The sequence below is a fragment of the Cervus canadensis genome, chromosome 30, assembly GCF_019320065.1.
Source record: "Cervus canadensis isolate Bull #8, Minnesota chromosome 30, ASM1932006v1, whole genome shotgun sequence".
In the NCBI taxonomy this organism is placed as follows: Eukaryota; Metazoa; Chordata; class Mammalia; order Artiodactyla; family Cervidae; genus Cervus; species Cervus canadensis.
In genome coordinates this window covers 43469998-43488419 of record NC_057415.1, presented here as the reverse complement: position 1 = coordinate 43488419, position 18422 = coordinate 43469998, and the positions used below count along the sequence as shown (strand labels likewise).

The 18422-nt window shown below is 47.5% G+C and overlaps 1 protein-coding gene across 4 annotated transcripts in view; it reads left to right on the top strand.

Annotated features, from left to right (window-relative positions):
• The window catches only part of SNTG2 (syntrophin gamma 2), a 113358-nt gene that overhangs the window by 82728 nt on the left and 12208 nt on the right, over positions 1-18422 (top strand). For all 4 annotated transcript variants that reach the window (XM_043453827.1, XM_043453826.1, XM_043453825.1 and 1 more), the window contains 4 exons: positions 482-611; positions 2802-2840; positions 9370-9486; positions 15980-16051. In XM_043453827.1, coding sequence (XP_043309762.1) covers positions 482-611; positions 2802-2840; positions 9370-9486; positions 15980-16051 — 358 coding nt within the window. The remainder of the gene's footprint in view (positions 1-481; positions 612-2801; positions 2841-9369; positions 9487-15979; positions 16052-18422) is intronic.

The window sequence follows — 18422 nt, the reverse complement described above, 5'->3', positions numbered from 1 at the left end:
TTTAAAGATAAATCTTTAAATCATCAGGAAGATATAACAATTATAACTATATGTGCACCTAAACAGAACAGCAAAATACATGAAGCTAGAACTAACATACTGAAGGAGAAATAGACAATTCAACAATAGCAGTGGGACACCTCAGTACCCCAGTTTTAACAGTGGGTGGAAAGGCCAGGTGGAACCTCAAAAGCAAACTGGGCTCCAACAGAACTATAAGCCAAATCGACCCAGTGACGTTTGGAGAGCCTCCATCGTCAGGAGTAAATGGGGATTCTAGGGTTTTTAACTTAATTTCAGTATATCTGCCTAGGATGCTGAGACAGGTGAGTTTAAGCCCACGGCTGAGCTGTGCCTCCCGTGGTGGCAGCCTGGTGTTGCTGAGCAGGGCTGATGGGGCTGGCGGCAGCACCACCCCCTCCCAATCCGGAGGCGCTGGGCCCAGGGCTTCCTCCCAGCCTCTCTTCTCTTCCTCCTTCAGGTCCGGCGCGATCCAGGTGCAGGCCCTGGATGGGGTGAGCTCGGGGCCCCTCCAGTTTCACACGGCCCAGGAGCGTGCCGACTGGCTGAGGGCGGTGTCGGCCAACATCAGCGATCTGATGCTGCAAAACGTGAGTGTGGAGATGGTCCCCAGTCCCTGTGTTTGCTTTTCGGTCCGTGGAAATAGTCACGACTCTTTGTTATTTAAGATTAACCCTAAGACAGTTGGTCATACATTAAACAGAAGAACCTACTTTTAAAGAAAGCTTTTATTTGGAGGATAATTACTTTACAGTATTGTGCTGGCTTCTGCCATACATCAACATGAACCAGCCACAGGCGTCCATGTGTCTCCTCCCTCTTGAACTTCCCTCCCACCTCTCACCCCACCCCACCCCCTAGGTTGTCAAGAGCATTATTCACAGTAGCTAGGACGTGGAAGCAACCTAGATGTCCATCGAGAAATGAATGGATAAAGAAGTTGTGGTGCATACACACAGTGGAATATTACTCAGCTGTAAAAAAGAGCACATTTGAGTCAGTCCGAGTGACGTGGTTGAACCTCGAGCCTGTGGTACAGAGGGAAGTAAATCAGAAAGAGAAACACACTGTACTCTCTTCTCAACAAATCTAATCTCTAACTAAAAAAGTTAAAGGTTAAATCACCTGAAAGTTTCCCGGCCTGAGAGGAGAGGCTGAGTCAAGCCCCAGGACTCTTCACCTTGGCCTTGTCTCTTGTTCTTCCTTTCCACGTACCGACATGGCAGTCTCTGTGAGCACACACTTTTATATGTTCTCTGTCCAAATGCACTGATGTAATGTGACATGTATTTGGGGAACCCAACTCGGTTAGAGATGTAATTCTCCAAAACATGGAGGAAGCTTAGAAAGAGGCACGGCCACCAGATATTCTCAGCGGCTCACAGCAGGTCCCCAGGAGAGAACAGGTGCTCTGTCTCCTTGAATGGTCTGTGTAATGATCAAGGTCAATACTGAAATAAATAAATGTGTACTAAAAGCACATGGGGTGGAAGCAGCATGTGAATCAAGTCCGAAGTCCCCTGGAGCACCCCGTATCTGGGCAGTAACATCGTGGCCACGGCCGCGGGGGCTCACGGAAGACCAGCCCTTGGCCGAAGGTGGCCGTGGGCGGGTCTCGTGGTCCTCAGTCCCCACCAGGTGACTTGCCCCACTGCCCACATTCGCACCCTCTGGTCCAGGCCAGCTGGGGGCAGGCGGGGCCTGGGTGTTCGGACGCCCGCGGTGTGAGGGGAGGGCCCCGCGGCCCCCGCTGCGGCCGTTTCTCTCACTCCTGACTTGTTTCCGGAAGCTGCCCAACGGTGGTTGCCCCAGCACTTTGAAATACCAGGGAAGCAGAAATGCGTGAGATTTCTATTCCAAAGAGCTCAGGGGCTCTCCTCTACACAGGAGGTACCACGTGTGTGCTAAGTTGCTTCAGCTGTGTCTGACTCTGCAATGCTGTGGGCCGTAGCCTGCCAGGCTCCTCTGTCCGTGGGATTCTCCAGGCAAGAATACTGGAGTGGGTTGCCATTCCCTCTTCCAGGGGATCTTCCTGACCTAGGGATCAAGCCTGCATCTCTTAAGTCTCCTGCATTGGCAGGTGGATTCTTAACCACTAGGGCCACCTGGGAAACCCACCAGACCCTCTCTAAGACCTCAGTTTTCCAACTCGACATTTGATTTCAAGGGTATCAGGGTGGATTAAAGGCAAAGAGAAACCCGGGTGGTGGCAGCTTGGTATTTGCAGAAGCACCTGGCTGCATATGAATCTCTCACATGGGGCTGCTGCGCGGGGCAGAGGGAAGGAAACCTGAACACCCGAGAGCCAGAACTGTGGATGCAGAGCGCCATTCCCGCAGCAATCTTGACCGTTCTATTATTCTGGACTTTCATGTCCTCGCTGGTTGGATTTTGCAGGATTGCTGGGAGAATCGGGGAAGGAGGAAGTGTGAAATGTGAAACTATAGTCACCTGAGATGGTGTGTGCAGAAGTCTTTTCCCTCAGTTTTTCAGATGTTGAAATGTAAGCTTCTGCAGCCTCATAGCTTCTCTTACATGAAGCGCCCATAATTGAGAAACAGCGGTGTCAGCGTGCTCGTCCAGGGTGTTCCATCATGGGAATCGCTGCCACACGTTCCTCTGTGCTCTGGTTTGGTTTTCAGGAAAGAAAAGCATTATAAAAGAAACTTACTTCTGGGGACACTTCATGCAGCTAATTAATTTCAGTTGCCAATTAGGCAGGTTGAATAATTATGCCATTAATAAAATTATACTGACTCCTTGCTTCCCTCTCTCTCCAGGTGAAAATGGCAAATAAATGCTGTTCTCCTTGTGACCAGGTAGGATTTGTGGTTTTCATGTTGATCACACAATGTCTTCAAAAGTTGCCTCTTTCTGTTTTTGAAATCTGATTTGGAAATTTTGACAGAAAAGCATTAGCACACGTGTGATGAAGTCGCAGTCCTCACCTTCAGGGTTAACTCCGTAAAACTGCTTGTTTATCCTGGAGATTGTGTAGCAGGAATCGTCCTACCTGAGGGTGGTCAGGTTACCCGTGATCTAGGGGCACTTACATTTTATGAAGGAATCATGATCCAGTGATAACCCAGATATGATTGTGGAGGCTTCAAGAGGTTTGATGACTGAGACCAACCTGTATAATTCGGAGTCGTCAGCATCGTGTAATTTTCTTGACTAACTTCTTCATTGGCAAGTTTCGCTCCGGGAGGCCTTTGTCAGGGGAGGTGCTGCTGCAGGTGGGTGGGAGGAGAGCGTCGTCCTGCCGCAGCACGCAGGCCTTTGTTCGCCTGGAGGAACCTGGACCAGGGTGGCTGCAGCCCCGCCTCTTCAGGAGCCCTCAGCCCATTCCTTCCAAGAGCAAAGTGAAGTGAAGTGAAAGTCAGTCAGTCGTGTCCGACTCTTTGCAACCCCATGGACTATACAGCCCATGGAATTCTCCAGGCCAGAGTACTGGAGTAGATAGCCTTTCCCTTCTCCAGGGGATCTTCCCAACCCAGGGATTGAACCCAGGTTTCCCACATTGCGGGCAGATTACCAGCTAAGCCACAAGGGAAGCCCAAGAATCCTGGAGTGAGTAGACTATCCCTCCACCAGCAGATTTTTTCCCTACCCAGGAATCGAACCAGGGTCTCCTGCATTGCAGGCAGATTCTTTACCAACTGAGCCACGGGAGAAGCCCTCCAAGAGCAAAGTCCAGCTTATAATATACCTGGTTTTCTGACTCAAGGACAGCTCACTTACTAGGCCTGTAAGTACTTAGATGCATATCAGATAAATAAACTTCGAAGTCACTACATTCTTTTTCTCTTTCCTTTTTGATAAAGTCATAGTTTAAGCTGTAAGTGGGAACTTTTTAAATGGATGGTGCAGGAGCTTTCAATAGATCTCTCAGGTTTGAGGGAGTCTTCATTGTAGCCTCAAGTCAAGAAAACAAAAGGAATGTGTTCAGTTTGCTTTAAATAGTGCTTAGAAATACTCTTTAAAAAGTGCTGAGTGATAAAATTTGAATTAAGAATGAAAGGCATTCAGGAGAGTAAATACCTGCCAATCAAATATTTACTGAAAAATAAGAAATTTGGACATATTTTTAAATTAGACCCCTCTAGGAAACATTTTTAAATTAGGAAAGAGACACAAAGAAAAGTTTTTCTTTTATTTCTTGTAATGTTGTTTCTAAATTTATGAAGAACTAGTTTTGTTTACCGGCTTCCCAGGTGGCTCAGTGGTAAGGAACCCTCCTGCCGATGCAGGAGATGTGGGTTCAATCCCTGGGTCAGGAAGAGCCCCTGGAGGAGGAAATGGCAACTCACTCCAGTGTTCTTGCCTGGAGAATCCCATGGACAGAGGAGCCTGGCGGGCTACACAGTCCATGGGATCACAAAGAGTCGGGTATGGCTTAGTGACTAGGCAGCAACAAAAGCTCTGTTTACGGAGCTAAATGAGAGTGGTCAGCTGTTTAATGAGCAATAGTCCCATAAATCTCTAAGGTAATACAGACTCATTTCATATTGTCACAACAGAACGGAGTTTTCCTGCTGTACACTGTGTTTCCAAGACGTTTCTTTTGGACTTTTCCCCCAGGAGGCACCTCCCCATAGTTCACACTTAAAAGTCTGTCTTCTTGAGGCTGAAACCAGCCTCTGGATCCCAACACTGAGTTAAATCTCGGAGACAGACTTTTGGGTGAAGTAGGAAAGAACAGCTTTATTGCTTTGCGCAGCAAAGGGGCCACAGCGGGCTAGTGTTCTCAGAACGGTGTGACCCCCGGGGGCGGGGGGCAGGCCGCGGGGCATCTTCTCGCCCAGGTGGGAGCGCTGATCCGCGCCCCAGCGCGTGCGGGGCCGCGTTCCTTCTGTCCAGGGACCAGCTGGCATCAGGTGGTCTTGTGCTGGGCTTCAGTGGTTCCTATCGAACGGTGACCTCTCTGGAATGAAGAGGGCTTCATCTGGTGGGGTTTTCATGCTGCAGAAGAGCTCACACACTGTTGTGTGTGTCCCCTAAGGGCGAGGCAGGACCCTGCCCCAAGGATGCACAGCAGTTTCTGCACCGCCCCTCCCTAGTCTCCGCACCCCAACCCGTCCCTGATTAACAGCTGCTGAGATCTGCCTTTTGGAACCCAGGGAAGGTCCCCGAGGCTGAATGAAGCCTATTCCCCACAAGCAAGAAACGGGGGACACGGAAGGGCTTTTGTGTCCAGAAACCCCGTGGGGCCCACGTGGTTTTAGGACCGCAGAGAGCGTGCCCTCCAGGAGCCCCTCCCTTCAGCGGCTCCGTCCTGTCACAGGGACGTCAGCCTCTCCAGGACTTTCCAGACACATCACGCATGGCCGGCGGTCTGGAAATGCGCACACGTGAGTGCCCATTACGCTGAGAACACGGCGCTTCCGCAGGACTTGAACCTGACGTATTTGGAGGACACTGCGTTCTCGTGACTGTACTTGATTGCCCGGCAGGTTGAAAAGAGCACCCGTCTGGAAATCAAAACATGTTTTGTTTTACTTAGAAATTAACTCTTCTTTCTCAGTGAATCACACGAGAGAACCGTGAACTAGTTCAAGGAAAGTTAAAACCATCTGAGGAGCAGAACTCCCAGCACAAGGACATGAAATGAGTTAGATTTCAAAGGCCCGCTGAGCGGTGGAATGATTTTGCAATGGTTTCATCTTAGTGAAATGGTATCACGTATTAAGTCACGTTTGTGTGATATCAGTCTTGGTGGCCTTATGTGAATAAAACCTGGATTCTGATCCCACTAACCCCTTCTCCAGTGGTGTAGTTGGAGCAAATTAACAGCTGAGCCCTGGTTTCTTAATCTACGAAACAAGACAGTGGTAATGGGTGATCTAACTTTTTTTTAACTTTAATATTTCATATAACTTTGAGTTTACTCAAGGGGTGGATTCGATTATCTAGAAAGAAGTGCTAGAGATGAGCCTCGCTGTGCGGGGCTGTGAGAGAGCTAAGCCCTGCCCTGATAGGCCCAGTTTCTAGTAGAGGACTGTTTCACATTTCTCCAAAAGCTAAACATTTTGTATGCATGGTAGGAGTTTAGATTTATGATGTTGGACCCTATTTTAAAAAGGAAAGATTTTTTCCTCATTTTTAGCAACTAATTATTGATTTTGGAAGGTAATAAAAATAACATTTGAATAAGCATGAAGAAATAAAGGCATTTGACAACCACTGAAATTGACACATGAAAACAAAAGAAGACAGACCTGGAAGGATAGTAAGAAAGGCATAGGATATAGATTTTTAGACTTTTATGTTTGGCTAATGAAAGGACTGATTTGTCATCAGACCTAAAAGTAATAGTAAGATGACAGCAGTAAATTTAGAATTGTCCCAGGAAATCCAGGACATATGGTCACCCTGCCAAAATAGCAAGGATATATTTTACAAAATAAATTTCTTCTGAAAAACCTCACTTAAAGTGGATACCTTAATCAGAAAAACCAAAAGAGGCTTAAATAACTTAAGATATTCGAGCTTCTTCTGTGGAAAGGAAGAGACTAGTTGTATAATTATTACCTGATGGGTGCTTAACTAGTTACTTTGATTCAGTCAAGTGAAAAAAACAAAGAAAAAGGAATTTTCAATAAAAATGAAATCAGAAAAGATAAAGAAAAATATGCTCCTTTATTTTAATAGTTATATTCCCTTAATTTAATACAATCAGGTAGGTGTTCATAAAATTATATTTTCATTTCTTGGAATATGTAATAAATCATTAGAAAGTTCATAATGCAAAAGATAAAGTTAGCTTTTCTTAAAATTATTTATGCACTGCATATACCTAAAGAAGAGTCATAGAGCGGCCAATGTTCCCAGTAACAGCTAAGCGATCACTTATTTCTCTGCTAATTAATCCAGGCAGAATTAAATTACATATGGAATTGCATTAACTTCACATCCCGTTTATAGACCTGTCAGGTTGTTAACAGTCTGGCATGTGCATCACCATCTTTGCTGTAAGACGAGCTCCGAGTTTGCTCCTCGGTATGTAACTCCTGCTGGACGTGCGCCCCGCACTGTGTCAACCAAACGGGGGAGGAAGAGCGGCGACGCTCCCACAGCGGGTGCCGCGTCTCCAGAGAGCCAGGGCGCCCCTCGGGGGATCAGAGGGGGACTGTCCCCAACACGCTGTCCTCCCGAGAACAGCGCTTGCTGCTGCCCTGCTGGAAACAGTCCCAGCGCCTCCAAGTCAGCCTGGAACTTACACATTCAGCTTCCTGCTCACCCCTGGTCCACCTGGAAAGGGATCTATCCATGTATCATCTATCTCTCCATCCATCTATCTATCCATGCTTATCTATCACCTATCTATGGACCTATCCATCTATCTATGTGTCTATCATCTATCCATCCATCCATCCGTATCTGTCTGGCTGTCTGCCTACCTATTGATACATTTTCAGGTCTGTGTATTACAGCTCTATCTTAAGCTAAGTTCCCACGTATCACGTTCCAGTATATCATCCACCTCTTGTGGGACCTACATCGCCATCTCTGAGTATTTCATGAAGAGAAAGATGATTGTTGGAGACTTGGCAGCATTTGAATATATGATTGAAAAACCAACAGTTTTTCCTTCCTACAGGCAAAAGAATTACTTATATATATGTAGGTCCCTTATGTATTTGTAGGTCCCTTATGTATGTGTAGGTCCCTTATATATATGTAGGTCCCTTATGTATATGTAGGTCCCTTATGTATATGTAGGTCACTTACGTATATGTAGGTCCCTTATGTATATGTAGCTTACTTATATATAGGTAGGTCCCTTATATATATATGTAGATCCCTTACATATATATAGGTCCCTTACATATATGTAGGCCCCTAATGTATGTGTAGGCCCCTCACGTATGTGTAGGTCCCTTACATATATATAGGTCCCTTACATATGTGTAGGCCCCTCACATATGTGTAGGCCCCTAATGTATGTGTAGGCCCCTCACATATGTGTAGGCCCCCTACATATGTGTAGGTCCATTACATATGTGTAGGCCCCTCACGTATGTGTAGGTCCCTTATGTATGTGTAGGCCTCTCACGTATGAGTAGGCCCCTCACGTATGTGTAGGTCCCCTACCTATATGTAGATGAATTACTTCCTCTCCCCTGCCCGTTTGAGATCCGAGCTGAAGCCTGGTCTGCCAGGAGTCCTCAGCAGAAGGAATGTGTCTGCGGTCTTAGGGACCCTCACTCCATGTTGCTAGAGACCCACCAAGCGGTTTTCTTTCTGTGACTTGGTTTTCCTTCTGAATGGTGTTTATTTTTTGGTCCTACCAGTCTTTACTAAATTAGTAGTTTGAAAAGAATCTTGGTAAGATTCCTGGTGATAAATACGGTATCAAAGCAGATTTTTGAGCTTGCTAGTGACTTAAAGATTTGCAATAGTTGGAGAAGAGGGTGACAGAGGATATGATGGTTAGATGGCATCACCAATTCAATGGACATGAGTTTGTGCAAACCTCAGGAGATAGTGAAGGACAGGGAAGCCTGGGGTGCTGCGGTCCGTGGGGTCACAAAGGGTCAGACACGATGGAGGCAACTTAGCATGCACACATACAGTGATAGGTGAAGAGTCATGCTTTCTTTCAAGATATTTTAAGGACAAGCCCTCCTTGCCAGTCATGGGTGTGGAGCAGATACAGGTGAAGCCGTGGGCCTTGTCCTCAGAGGGCGTGTGGTCTAAGGCAGATGCAGAGGGAAGTGGGATAAGAGACCCAGGGAAGACACCCCAGGTCTTGCACAGGGGCTTAGCTTATTGCTAAATCCATGCACTCAATTCTTAAGCTGCATGACTGTGTCCATTAACTTTTTTACTAATATTCTGACTTGTGACAGTTCGCATTGCATGTCACTAGATAGTCAAAGCAAGTTAGGAGAATCTAGTATTGTTGTGTTACATTCATTGTTTTTAGAAAGCTGAGCTATAAAGAGAGTCATTTCTCCCATGTGTCTTAGTGATATGTTTACTACAGAAAGGAAAAATATACTAGTTGTTTTTGCAACCTCAGAGACAGATTAGAAGTACTAATCTCTAACAGAATGTGATTAAATAACTTGCTTTTAAATATATGTGGAAGGCAGAACTCGGATGTAGCTGAGACATCCAGCACTGGCCAAAACTAAGATAACTCAGAAGCTCATGTTCAGAGCCTGGCCCAGTGCCGCAGTCTGGACCCGGGTGTCACACATTCGTGCTGTGTGCCCGGATTGGAGGGTGGCCGTGGCCGGGTCGGACTGTGGGGGTGGAAGGCATGTCATCTGCTCCCTCCACCCGGCGGCCCTGAGCTCTGGACGAGGCCTGGTGGTTCATTCTGAAGGTTTTGCTTCGCAGGTCGTCCACATGGGCTGGGTCAGTGAGCGACTGGGAGGTGCCGGCTCATCTCAGACCTTCAGACCCAGGTTCCTGGCGCTGAAGGGCTCATCCTTCTACGTCTTCGTCTCTCCTCCGGTAAGCAGGCCCTTGGGGCTGGGAGGGACGCTGAGGAGGCCGCTCTCCAAGCGAAGACGCGTCAGGCCCAGCATTTGGAAGTGGTCGGGAGGGTGCGCGGTGGGCCGGCCTCCAGCACCATGTCCACAGATGGAAAGGACTCTGCTGTGGGCTCTTCTCACTCTAAGCTCATTAATCAGCCGGCCACGGTTCCCTTCTTTTCAAGCAACCACTGAGACGTGAGCATGTTTTCCTGCTGAAGATACCAGCTGGCCTGGAGGTGGGGGTGCAGAGGCGGGGGGTTCTCAGACCACCGTTCATGTGGTCAAAGGAGCCACAGAACAGGAGAAGAGCCTTCTCATCAGAAATTCCTAACTTCATGGTCAAATAATGAAACACAAAATGACATTTTCTCTCATGTCCTCCACGTTTTATAAAAATAAACAGCCTGATTTAGTAGGGCCCACAATAGAAATTTAATGCTGAATGCTACAGTTTGCAATTTATTTTCTAATTCTCACCAGCACCACTTTCTCAAAACTGACCCAGTCAGTGTGTGCCCTGCCTCGAGGTTTACTGGTAAAAGCTGATTCACTTTCTGAGTCTGAACATCAGAGCTGCAAACAAATATCACAACCCGATCGCTTCAGGATCTAACAGTTGAGATGCAAGTCACCTACAGTATTGTTGCTTTTCTGCCATTAAAAATAAATGAAAGGGTGTCCTTCCCTGTAGGGCCGAATGCCCTTCTGCTGTCCGCACATGGCCCGTTTTCTTTATCCGCCCTCCACCCATCAGCGGACACTGTAATCGTGTCTGTGGCCAGTCTGCTATGAATGGTGAGGGACAGGGGGCGCAGGGTTCTAGAGACTCAGAGTTTGTTTCCTTTGGATAAATATCCAGGAGTGGGATCACTGGATCGAACGGTAGTTCTGCTTCCGTTTCTTTGAGAAGCCCCCACGCCGTCTCCACGGTGGCCGCGCCGTTTACACGCCTCACGTCCACACAGCACCGTCGTCTCCAGCTGTGGGGTGATGGACGTGCTTATGACAAACGGGGGGTGCTGGTTTCACGTGTCTCCTCATCTTCAGACTCACCAGTTGTGTGCGGTACATCTTACGGCTTTTGGAATGTCAATCATATCTCAGTGAAGAAGTTTTAAAAATAAAAACAGTAGAGGGCAAATCAAGTTTTACTCTCAGACATCTAAACAATAATGCATGCTTTCATCGTTAAGCAAGGTTTTCTTTAATAAGCTTTTTACTGGGGAATGATTTTAGAGGATGAGATGATTAGATAGCATCACCGACTCAATGGAAATGAGTGGGCGATGGTAAAAGACAGGTGAGCCTGGCGGGCTGCAGTCCATGGGGTCGCAAAGAGTCGGACACAACTTAGCAATTGAACAACAGCAGTTTCTGGTAGAGAAGTCGTGTCCGGGGAGGAGGACTCCCTCCAAGTTCCTGAGTGCTGACTTTGTACAGAACTGGGGTCCGTGTGTTGAAACTGAAGGATTATCAGTGGCAGAACACAGGGTACTAAACCACGGATGCCTCCAGGCTTGTCTGCCCTCAGAGCTTTTTTCTGTCCCCAGGACTCAAGCCAGGATTCCACCAGGGACCTGAGTTTTTCAAAAAACCAAGGCTGTGAATTACTAATGCAGGAGAGTTATCTACAGATTTGCATAATCACTGAATTTTTCTCAAATGCAGTGAGGTTCTCTAACATTGTTGCTAGGAAAGGAAACATAAGGATAACCACAGATAACCCCCATGGTCTCAGCCCAGGCCCCGCGATGTCACGGAAGGCAGCTGGGGTATGGCTGGCAGATCCGGCATCAGAACTCCGGGGCTCTGGGCTGAGGGGCCCCCCGCTGGCCCAGGACAGTTCAGGGGAGGAGGGGAGGGCAGGGTCAGCCTTCCTGCACCCACTTTGCCTGAGGGAGGGACCCCCTGCCGCAGAACAGGGGGAGAAGCCTGCGATGCCCCAGATCACTAGCCGGAAAGTCCTCCTAATCTTTCCTTTCTTGCTAATTAAGACCCTCAGGGTATGAGTTTTCCCCACACACAACTTTCTAAGTTGTGAGAAGTGCTTTAAATGTTAATCAAATTTCCATACTTGCTCTGGGGAAAGATGATTTCATCCACTTCCCATGGCAGTTTCAGTTTCACGGACAGAAATTCTAACCGGGGGTCACAGGGTCCTCCAGGATCTCCGGCTGGACAGTGTCATTTCTGTTAACACCAGGCTCTGCTTGTTTGTTCTGAAATCCCATGGCAAATTTTCTTGGCATCGATCCGTGGCACAAACGTCACATCATACGAAATCGATTGCTGACCTCAGCCGCTGGGGTGTGTTCGCCTGGCGCCAGCTGCTGCCACTTGAATACTGTGCTCAGAAGCTTGAGATCCGCTCAGCGCTCTGCTCTGAGCAGGGGTCTGGCCGAGGGGCCGTCTAGTCTCTCTGCACCCTGGGGGTAGGGTCCCCCTCCCTCTCCCCTGGCCTCCCTAGAACTGGAAGCAGCTTTTACGTCTGCTCCTCCCTTTTCTTAGGTGGCTTTTGACGAAGTCCGACTCTCTATGGCCCCATGGACTGCAGCCCGCCAGGCTCACCTGTCTTTCACCATCTCCCAGAGTTTGCTCAGACTCAAGTCTTTTGAGTCGGTGTTGTAACCTTATCATCTCATCCTCTAAAATTATTCCCCAAGAAAAAGCTCATTGAAGAAAACCTTGCTTATCACTGAAACATGCATTATTGTCTAGATGTCTGAGAGTAAAACTAGATTTGCCCTCTATTATTTTTTAGTTTTAAAACTTCTACGTCACAGGTAGTTTAGTAGCAGCAGGTACACCGCGTCTTTTCACAGACGCCCCCGCTCCTGACTCTGGATTCAGGGGGTACAGATGCTCAGCTGACCCCAGAGGTGAAAAGGGCAACGCGGCAAGTCTGGTCCTCTCTCCAAGCCCTGGCTGCCTCTGGACCGAGGTCAGCTGTTCCGGCTCTAACCAGTACATTAAGGTTTGCATGAATTCAGTGCGGGGCTGGTGGCTGCTGGGAGCCGGAAGTCCGGATCCATCCTGACCCTGCCCACCATCTAGCAAAGCCGTGCCACCTCCCGCAGCGGGCGTGAGTGCCCAGTGTGCGCCGACGTTGGAGGGTGAGACGCGTGGTGAGTGGGGCACCCGGCTGGTTCCTGGTCCCCGGGGGGAAGCTCTGAGCTCCGCTCCCATGACCAGCCATGAGTACCTGCCTCGTGGCCTGAGGCTCTGTTAGGTGCAGCCATGTTAAGGATGGTTACGTCTGCTTTGAGAACTGACTGTTAATCCTTCCGTAATAACCTTCTTTGTGCCTGATAACCCCCTTATTGTAACATGTGTTCTGTAGGAAAGGGATACCCCCTCTGCTTCCTTCTGATCAGGGGAGTCTTTTCTCCACCCCCTGCTCTCAATCCACGTGTATCTTGGGGCCGGCGTCGGGCCCAGCCGGTCCGTCTCTTTGGCTCTAAGAACATTGGTGACGCTCCCGTCCGTTCGGGCCTGCGCTGCTGCTCACACAGGCGTGCTGACGCTCAGCCGCTTACCTGCGGAACCAGAAACACAGCAACTTTATGAATAGGAAAAGAAAATTTAAACGTTTCTCCTACATAGTGGCATTATGCTGGTTTAAAGTGAAATGTTTAAATAATTTTCACAGACTATCCGAAATAACGAAAGCATATTTTAAAATGGGGGCTGAAAAAAAAATAAAATAAATTGAAGGCTGAAAGATTTAATGAGACAATGGAAATATTTACTCAGCAAAATGTTAGAGAAAACGGCCTTAGGGGAAAGGAAAAGTTGTAAGTTGACGACTGGAAGCTTTGGACTGTAAACGGAATCCTTCCACTTCCGGGCTGAGGGAACACAGACACCTCAACCAACCCTCTGCTCAGAGGTTTCCTCAGTTGTATGAAAAAGTCACAAATGCTAGCTGAATACCTCATAGGATCAAACAGAACACTAAGGCTTGATTTATATACTTAAAATGTGTCTGAAACTCCAGAGCATTTGCATTTAACAGATGAAATTTTACGCTTAGTACTCGGCAACTTCTCACTGTAAAAGCAATACACAAAGTATGGCCAGTGAGTATTTATTTACACATATGTAAATCCACATATGTTCTGTCTGACCTTGGATATTGTATCCTGGAGCTAGAGGCAAATTGCCAGTAATGATTTCTGCTTTGCCCAAATCTAAAGCAACCGTATGTGAAGCTCTTAACGCTATATTTATCTGTCTCCTGTGTGCTGACGTGAGGAATGAGGTCGTGCTGGTGAGGGGACTATCGATGACTCGCAGCATCTTACCGGTATCCTGGCCCCGCTGCTGGGCTCTGCGTCCGCAGAGGGGTGGACCACACGGGAGGGGCTCGGGGTCCCCTGGCTTCTCCGGGCTGGGATGACAGGACAGCTGTCTTGCGGGGCGGAGTGGGGGTTGGGAGGAGAACAAATAAATTCCTCCGGGAAAGCGGAGCCCCAGAGGCACCCAGGATGTGATCTGGGACTCAGTCCGGTCCCCCCGCCCCCATCTGTCCACGGGGCGCGGGGCATTGCCAAGGCTGCCCGGCCACTCGCCTGGAGCCGGGTGTCTACCACACTGTGTCAGATGTTGCAATGAACTTTCAAAAGGCCCGGAGATTCTGTGGGAACCATGAAAGAGAAAGTCCTGTTGTCAAGGCTGGTTTCTGAGCTCCTCCGAGATGAGAGGAGGGAGACGCTGAAGGAATTGGGGGGAAATGGGGAGAAAGGCTGGAAGGAAGGGGCAGCCTGGGGCGGGAGCAACCGTGGGTTCCCTGGGCCCAGGTACCCACGAGAGGACGCAGCCAGCAGCGAGGGTGGGCCGCCCAGGTCATAACCGAGGGCTGGTCAATGCGGGAGAAGCTGGATTTTCCCAGCCTTCTCATGTACTTGACCTTCCTTCCTTAAAGTGAGTATTTATTTCTGTTTGCAAGTTGGAACCTGAAAAATAATGTTTCAACTGCTGTGTTTTCAAACACCATTAGAATGTGTTAAACAGCACTTACGAAACCAATTTTACAGCATCTTACAGCGTTAACACACATTACGTGGCACTTGGCTATGAATATGCAAGAAAAATCGGAAGTAACGGTTGTCAAGTAGGGAAATGTATCACTTAAAAAATATTTACCTGGAAAGAAATAAATTAAGAGAAGATGTGTAAGCTGAAGGCATATTAGACAGTTATGTACCCAGTATAGAATATTATTCTTTGTCACTTCTGTGGGTAGGTAAGTGTTCCACAATAATATTTAAATATTCCAGGATATTACATCTGAGCATCTACAGTTTCAACTCTGTTTCAGGTGAGATGTGCTCAGATAAAATAGAACATTGTCAAGACAGAGGGCAAGGAAGAGCCCTGCTTTCAGGAATTGATGAATAGACCTTGTGAGGTTTGCAGAAAAGTGAGCGGCTAGTGGAGTTCAGGCCCCGCCCCCCTCTCATCGTCCTGGCTCAGTGGGCGTGTCCCAGCTGATGACCATCACAGGGACATCAGTGACCGCCGCCACGGGGTCCCCACACAGCTTCCAGAGGCTCTCAGGGCGGAAGCGCTTCTCTTCAAGTCCAGGGAAGAAACGGTTCCACCAGAAGCCGGAGCCTCTTCTCAGCCTCAGGCGCATCCCTGACGGGACTTGTTCTCCTTGAAACGGTCTCTGTGGCCCAGAGGGGGAGATGCACCGCCCCCCGGGCTGAGCCTACGCCTGCCAGTACCACAGGAGCCGGGCGTGGAGGGGGGTCTTTCCCAGGTGCGGGGGAGAGGAGGCTGACTGTCAGCAAGAAAAGTTGGATAGAAGAGACACCTCCAACCACAGGTGGCCACTGCAGACCCAAGAGAGCAGGGCCTAGCAGACAGGTCAGGACCGAAGCAGGGTGAGTGAGGAGGTGTGCCCCTGGGAGACTCAATACCCCCTAGATTCTTAAATTTAACCCAAAGTTGGTCCTTTACTTAAGGTAAAAGCATCCAAAAAGAATTCCTTAAGTGATGCCCAACTGTGTAATAGGTAAGTTCCTCCATCACCAGGTTCTAGAATCAATAATGTGTGTAAGCATATTCGAACCTCATGCCAAGACTCCAAGGGCGGGAACACACAGCTACTCGTCGGAGTCCACCACGGCGTCTAGTCCAGTTTGCCAGCTGTCCTGCTCCTGCTTAAGGCTTAATTAAGGAAAAGACACATTGACTGACTTTATTGTTATAAATGTTTAAATTCTCATCCTGAAAACATTTATCTATTTCATGTATACTTTAAAACCCTTTTTCCAGTGTTATTGAGGTACAATTAAGAAAAGTGTAATACGTGTAAAGTGTACAGTGTGACCGTTTGATGTCCGTGTATCTTGTCCAGCGAGTCCCACAAGCGGGGTAATTAACACCTCCGTCACCTCACACGTCTCCCCGTATTTTGGGTGAAAACACGTAAGATTCACGTGTCTGTCTTATGTTTCTTACAGGTGAGCACATTGGATTGGGTGCAAGCAGAAAAAACCTATCACCTCTGTGAGGTTCTGTTTAAGGTTCACAAGGTAAGTTTAAGCATCCTTTGCACACCAGATGTGTCCATGGTAACAGCCGTCCCTTTGTGCTTGAAAAGGGAGAGAGAGATTTCCCTGTGTCAAAACAGTCAGATGACATGAGCATGTACAGGCTCGTCCCGCCATCACTCATCAAAACTCCGCAAAGAGTGGCAGAGAGGCGCTCCCAAGTCTTCATTTTATGTAGGCTCCGCATTGTTTCATTCTGGCCTTTTTATGTTTACGACTTGTTTGTATGGCTTTCCATACACCTAAGAGTGGAGAAGGAAATGGCAACCCACTCCAGGATTCTTTCCTGGAGAACCCCATGGACAGAGGAGCCTGGCGGGCTGCAGTCCCTGGGGCCACACTGAGCGACTAAACCACCCCCACCGTACACTTAAGAGAGCTTCCAGGGGGCGCTAGTGTCACAGGACCCGCCTGCTAGTGCAGGAGACGGAAGAGACGCAGGTTCGATCCCCGGGTCGGGAAGATCCCCTGGAGGAGGCATGACAACCCACCCCAGTGTTCCTGCCTGGAGAACCCCATGGACAGAGGAGCCTGGCGGGCTACCATCCATGGATCTCAAAGAGTTGGACATGACTGAAGTGACTTAGCACAACATACATCTAAGACATGTATTTGGTATTGGAATGTCTCCAAAACCATCATATTTTATATGTGAGCTTCATTAATAAACTATAGAGCCTCTTCTATTTTATCCAGCATATTTTTTCAGAAAGATTGAGAAAATGTTTAATCAGTAAATATGCTGTGAAGTAACTGAAATCAGGCAGTTAGCCAAGAGGATGATTACAGCAAAAGTGTTAAACTCAATTCAGGGCAAATAATAGCAACAACAATAATAAATGCACAGCATTTGACATTTTTAAAAAGGAGACTGAAAGTTGTGGATGTCCTATTAGAAGTCTTTAAATAGTGATCTTACAAAATCTCCCACTTTCTCTTGTGACTTTAATCCTTGATGTTGAACATATGAATTTAAAATTATGATATTTAATTCACCTTTCAAAAATTGAGATAAATGATTATTTTAAGAACTAGTACTTTATAATTTTTTAATGGTTTATTTTCATAATCATTCAAAGTATAGTCGTTAATATATAGTCCAGAAATCAAATTTTGTGGTTGTGGTGGTGTGTTTCTGCAACACTTTCTCCTCTCCATAAATTCCTTTTTCTAGTTCTTAAAGTTATGTGTCTGTATTTCACACTCACCATGAAAGAGATGAGAAAATTGAATCAATCAGACTTGATTGCAGTTGTGACTGAAATTATAAACAGCCCCCACATAGTGGGTAGTGAAAGCACTGCTCAGCAGTGAGACACCTCCTGTGTGAATATCCCCTCCCCGCATGAGAATATCCCGTCTGCATTTCTCAGTGCAACTAGTTACTCACCTGTTTGGCAAAGGCCCTTGATACCGGGGTCTTCCCTTTGTGAGCACCGGTCCTGGAGCTCTGCTGGGTGCTCCGTCTCCCTCCTGAGTTAGTCCTGCCCCCACACCCCCCAGGAGGGAATCCTCATCGTGTTCGTCTGAGGCTGAGGCTCTGAAGCACAGACTAGGGAGTAACTTCCAGAAGCCGCTCTGGAGGCGGGGGGCCCAGGCTCCCTTGGCCTGAAGCGTAGCGGAATCCTGTTTTACTTTCCATACACGATTCTTTCTTCCCTCTGCAGATGGAAGCATACGCACTAACCCTCACGTCACTTTTTGCTCTGCAGTGTAACTTGCGGATCTTCAATATACACAAAGAGGTGATCCCTCTTTAATACCACTGACTAGTATTTAATTCCATGAATATATCATACTTTATTTCACCAAGCCCTTATCAAGGGATATTTAATTTGTTCCCTTTTCTGAAATTACAAACAATGTAATAAATCATTTTATATGTGTGCAAGTATAACCAAGAAAAATGTATAGAGGCTGAATTTCTGGGGCAAAGAATGTGGACTATTTGCATTCTGATAACCCACAAGGACATATTGGGTAGCAGAGGGAACTCTGCTTCATAATCTATAACAACCTGAATGGGAAAATGATCTGAAAGATAATAGATACATGTATAAATCAACCTTGAATGTTCATTGGAAGGACTGGTGCTGAAACTGAAGCTCCAATACTTTGGCCACCTGATGGGAAGAGCTAACTCATTGAGAAAGACCCTGATGCTGGGAAAGACTGAAGCTGAAAGGAGAAAGGGGAGGCAAAGGATGAGGTGGTTAGGTAGCATAGCCAGCTCAGTAGACATGAATTTGAGCAAACTCCAGGAAACAGTGGAGGACAGGGAAGCCTGGAGTGCTGCAGTCCATGAGGTCACAAAGAGTCAGACACAACTTTGCAACTGAGCGCCCACACACTT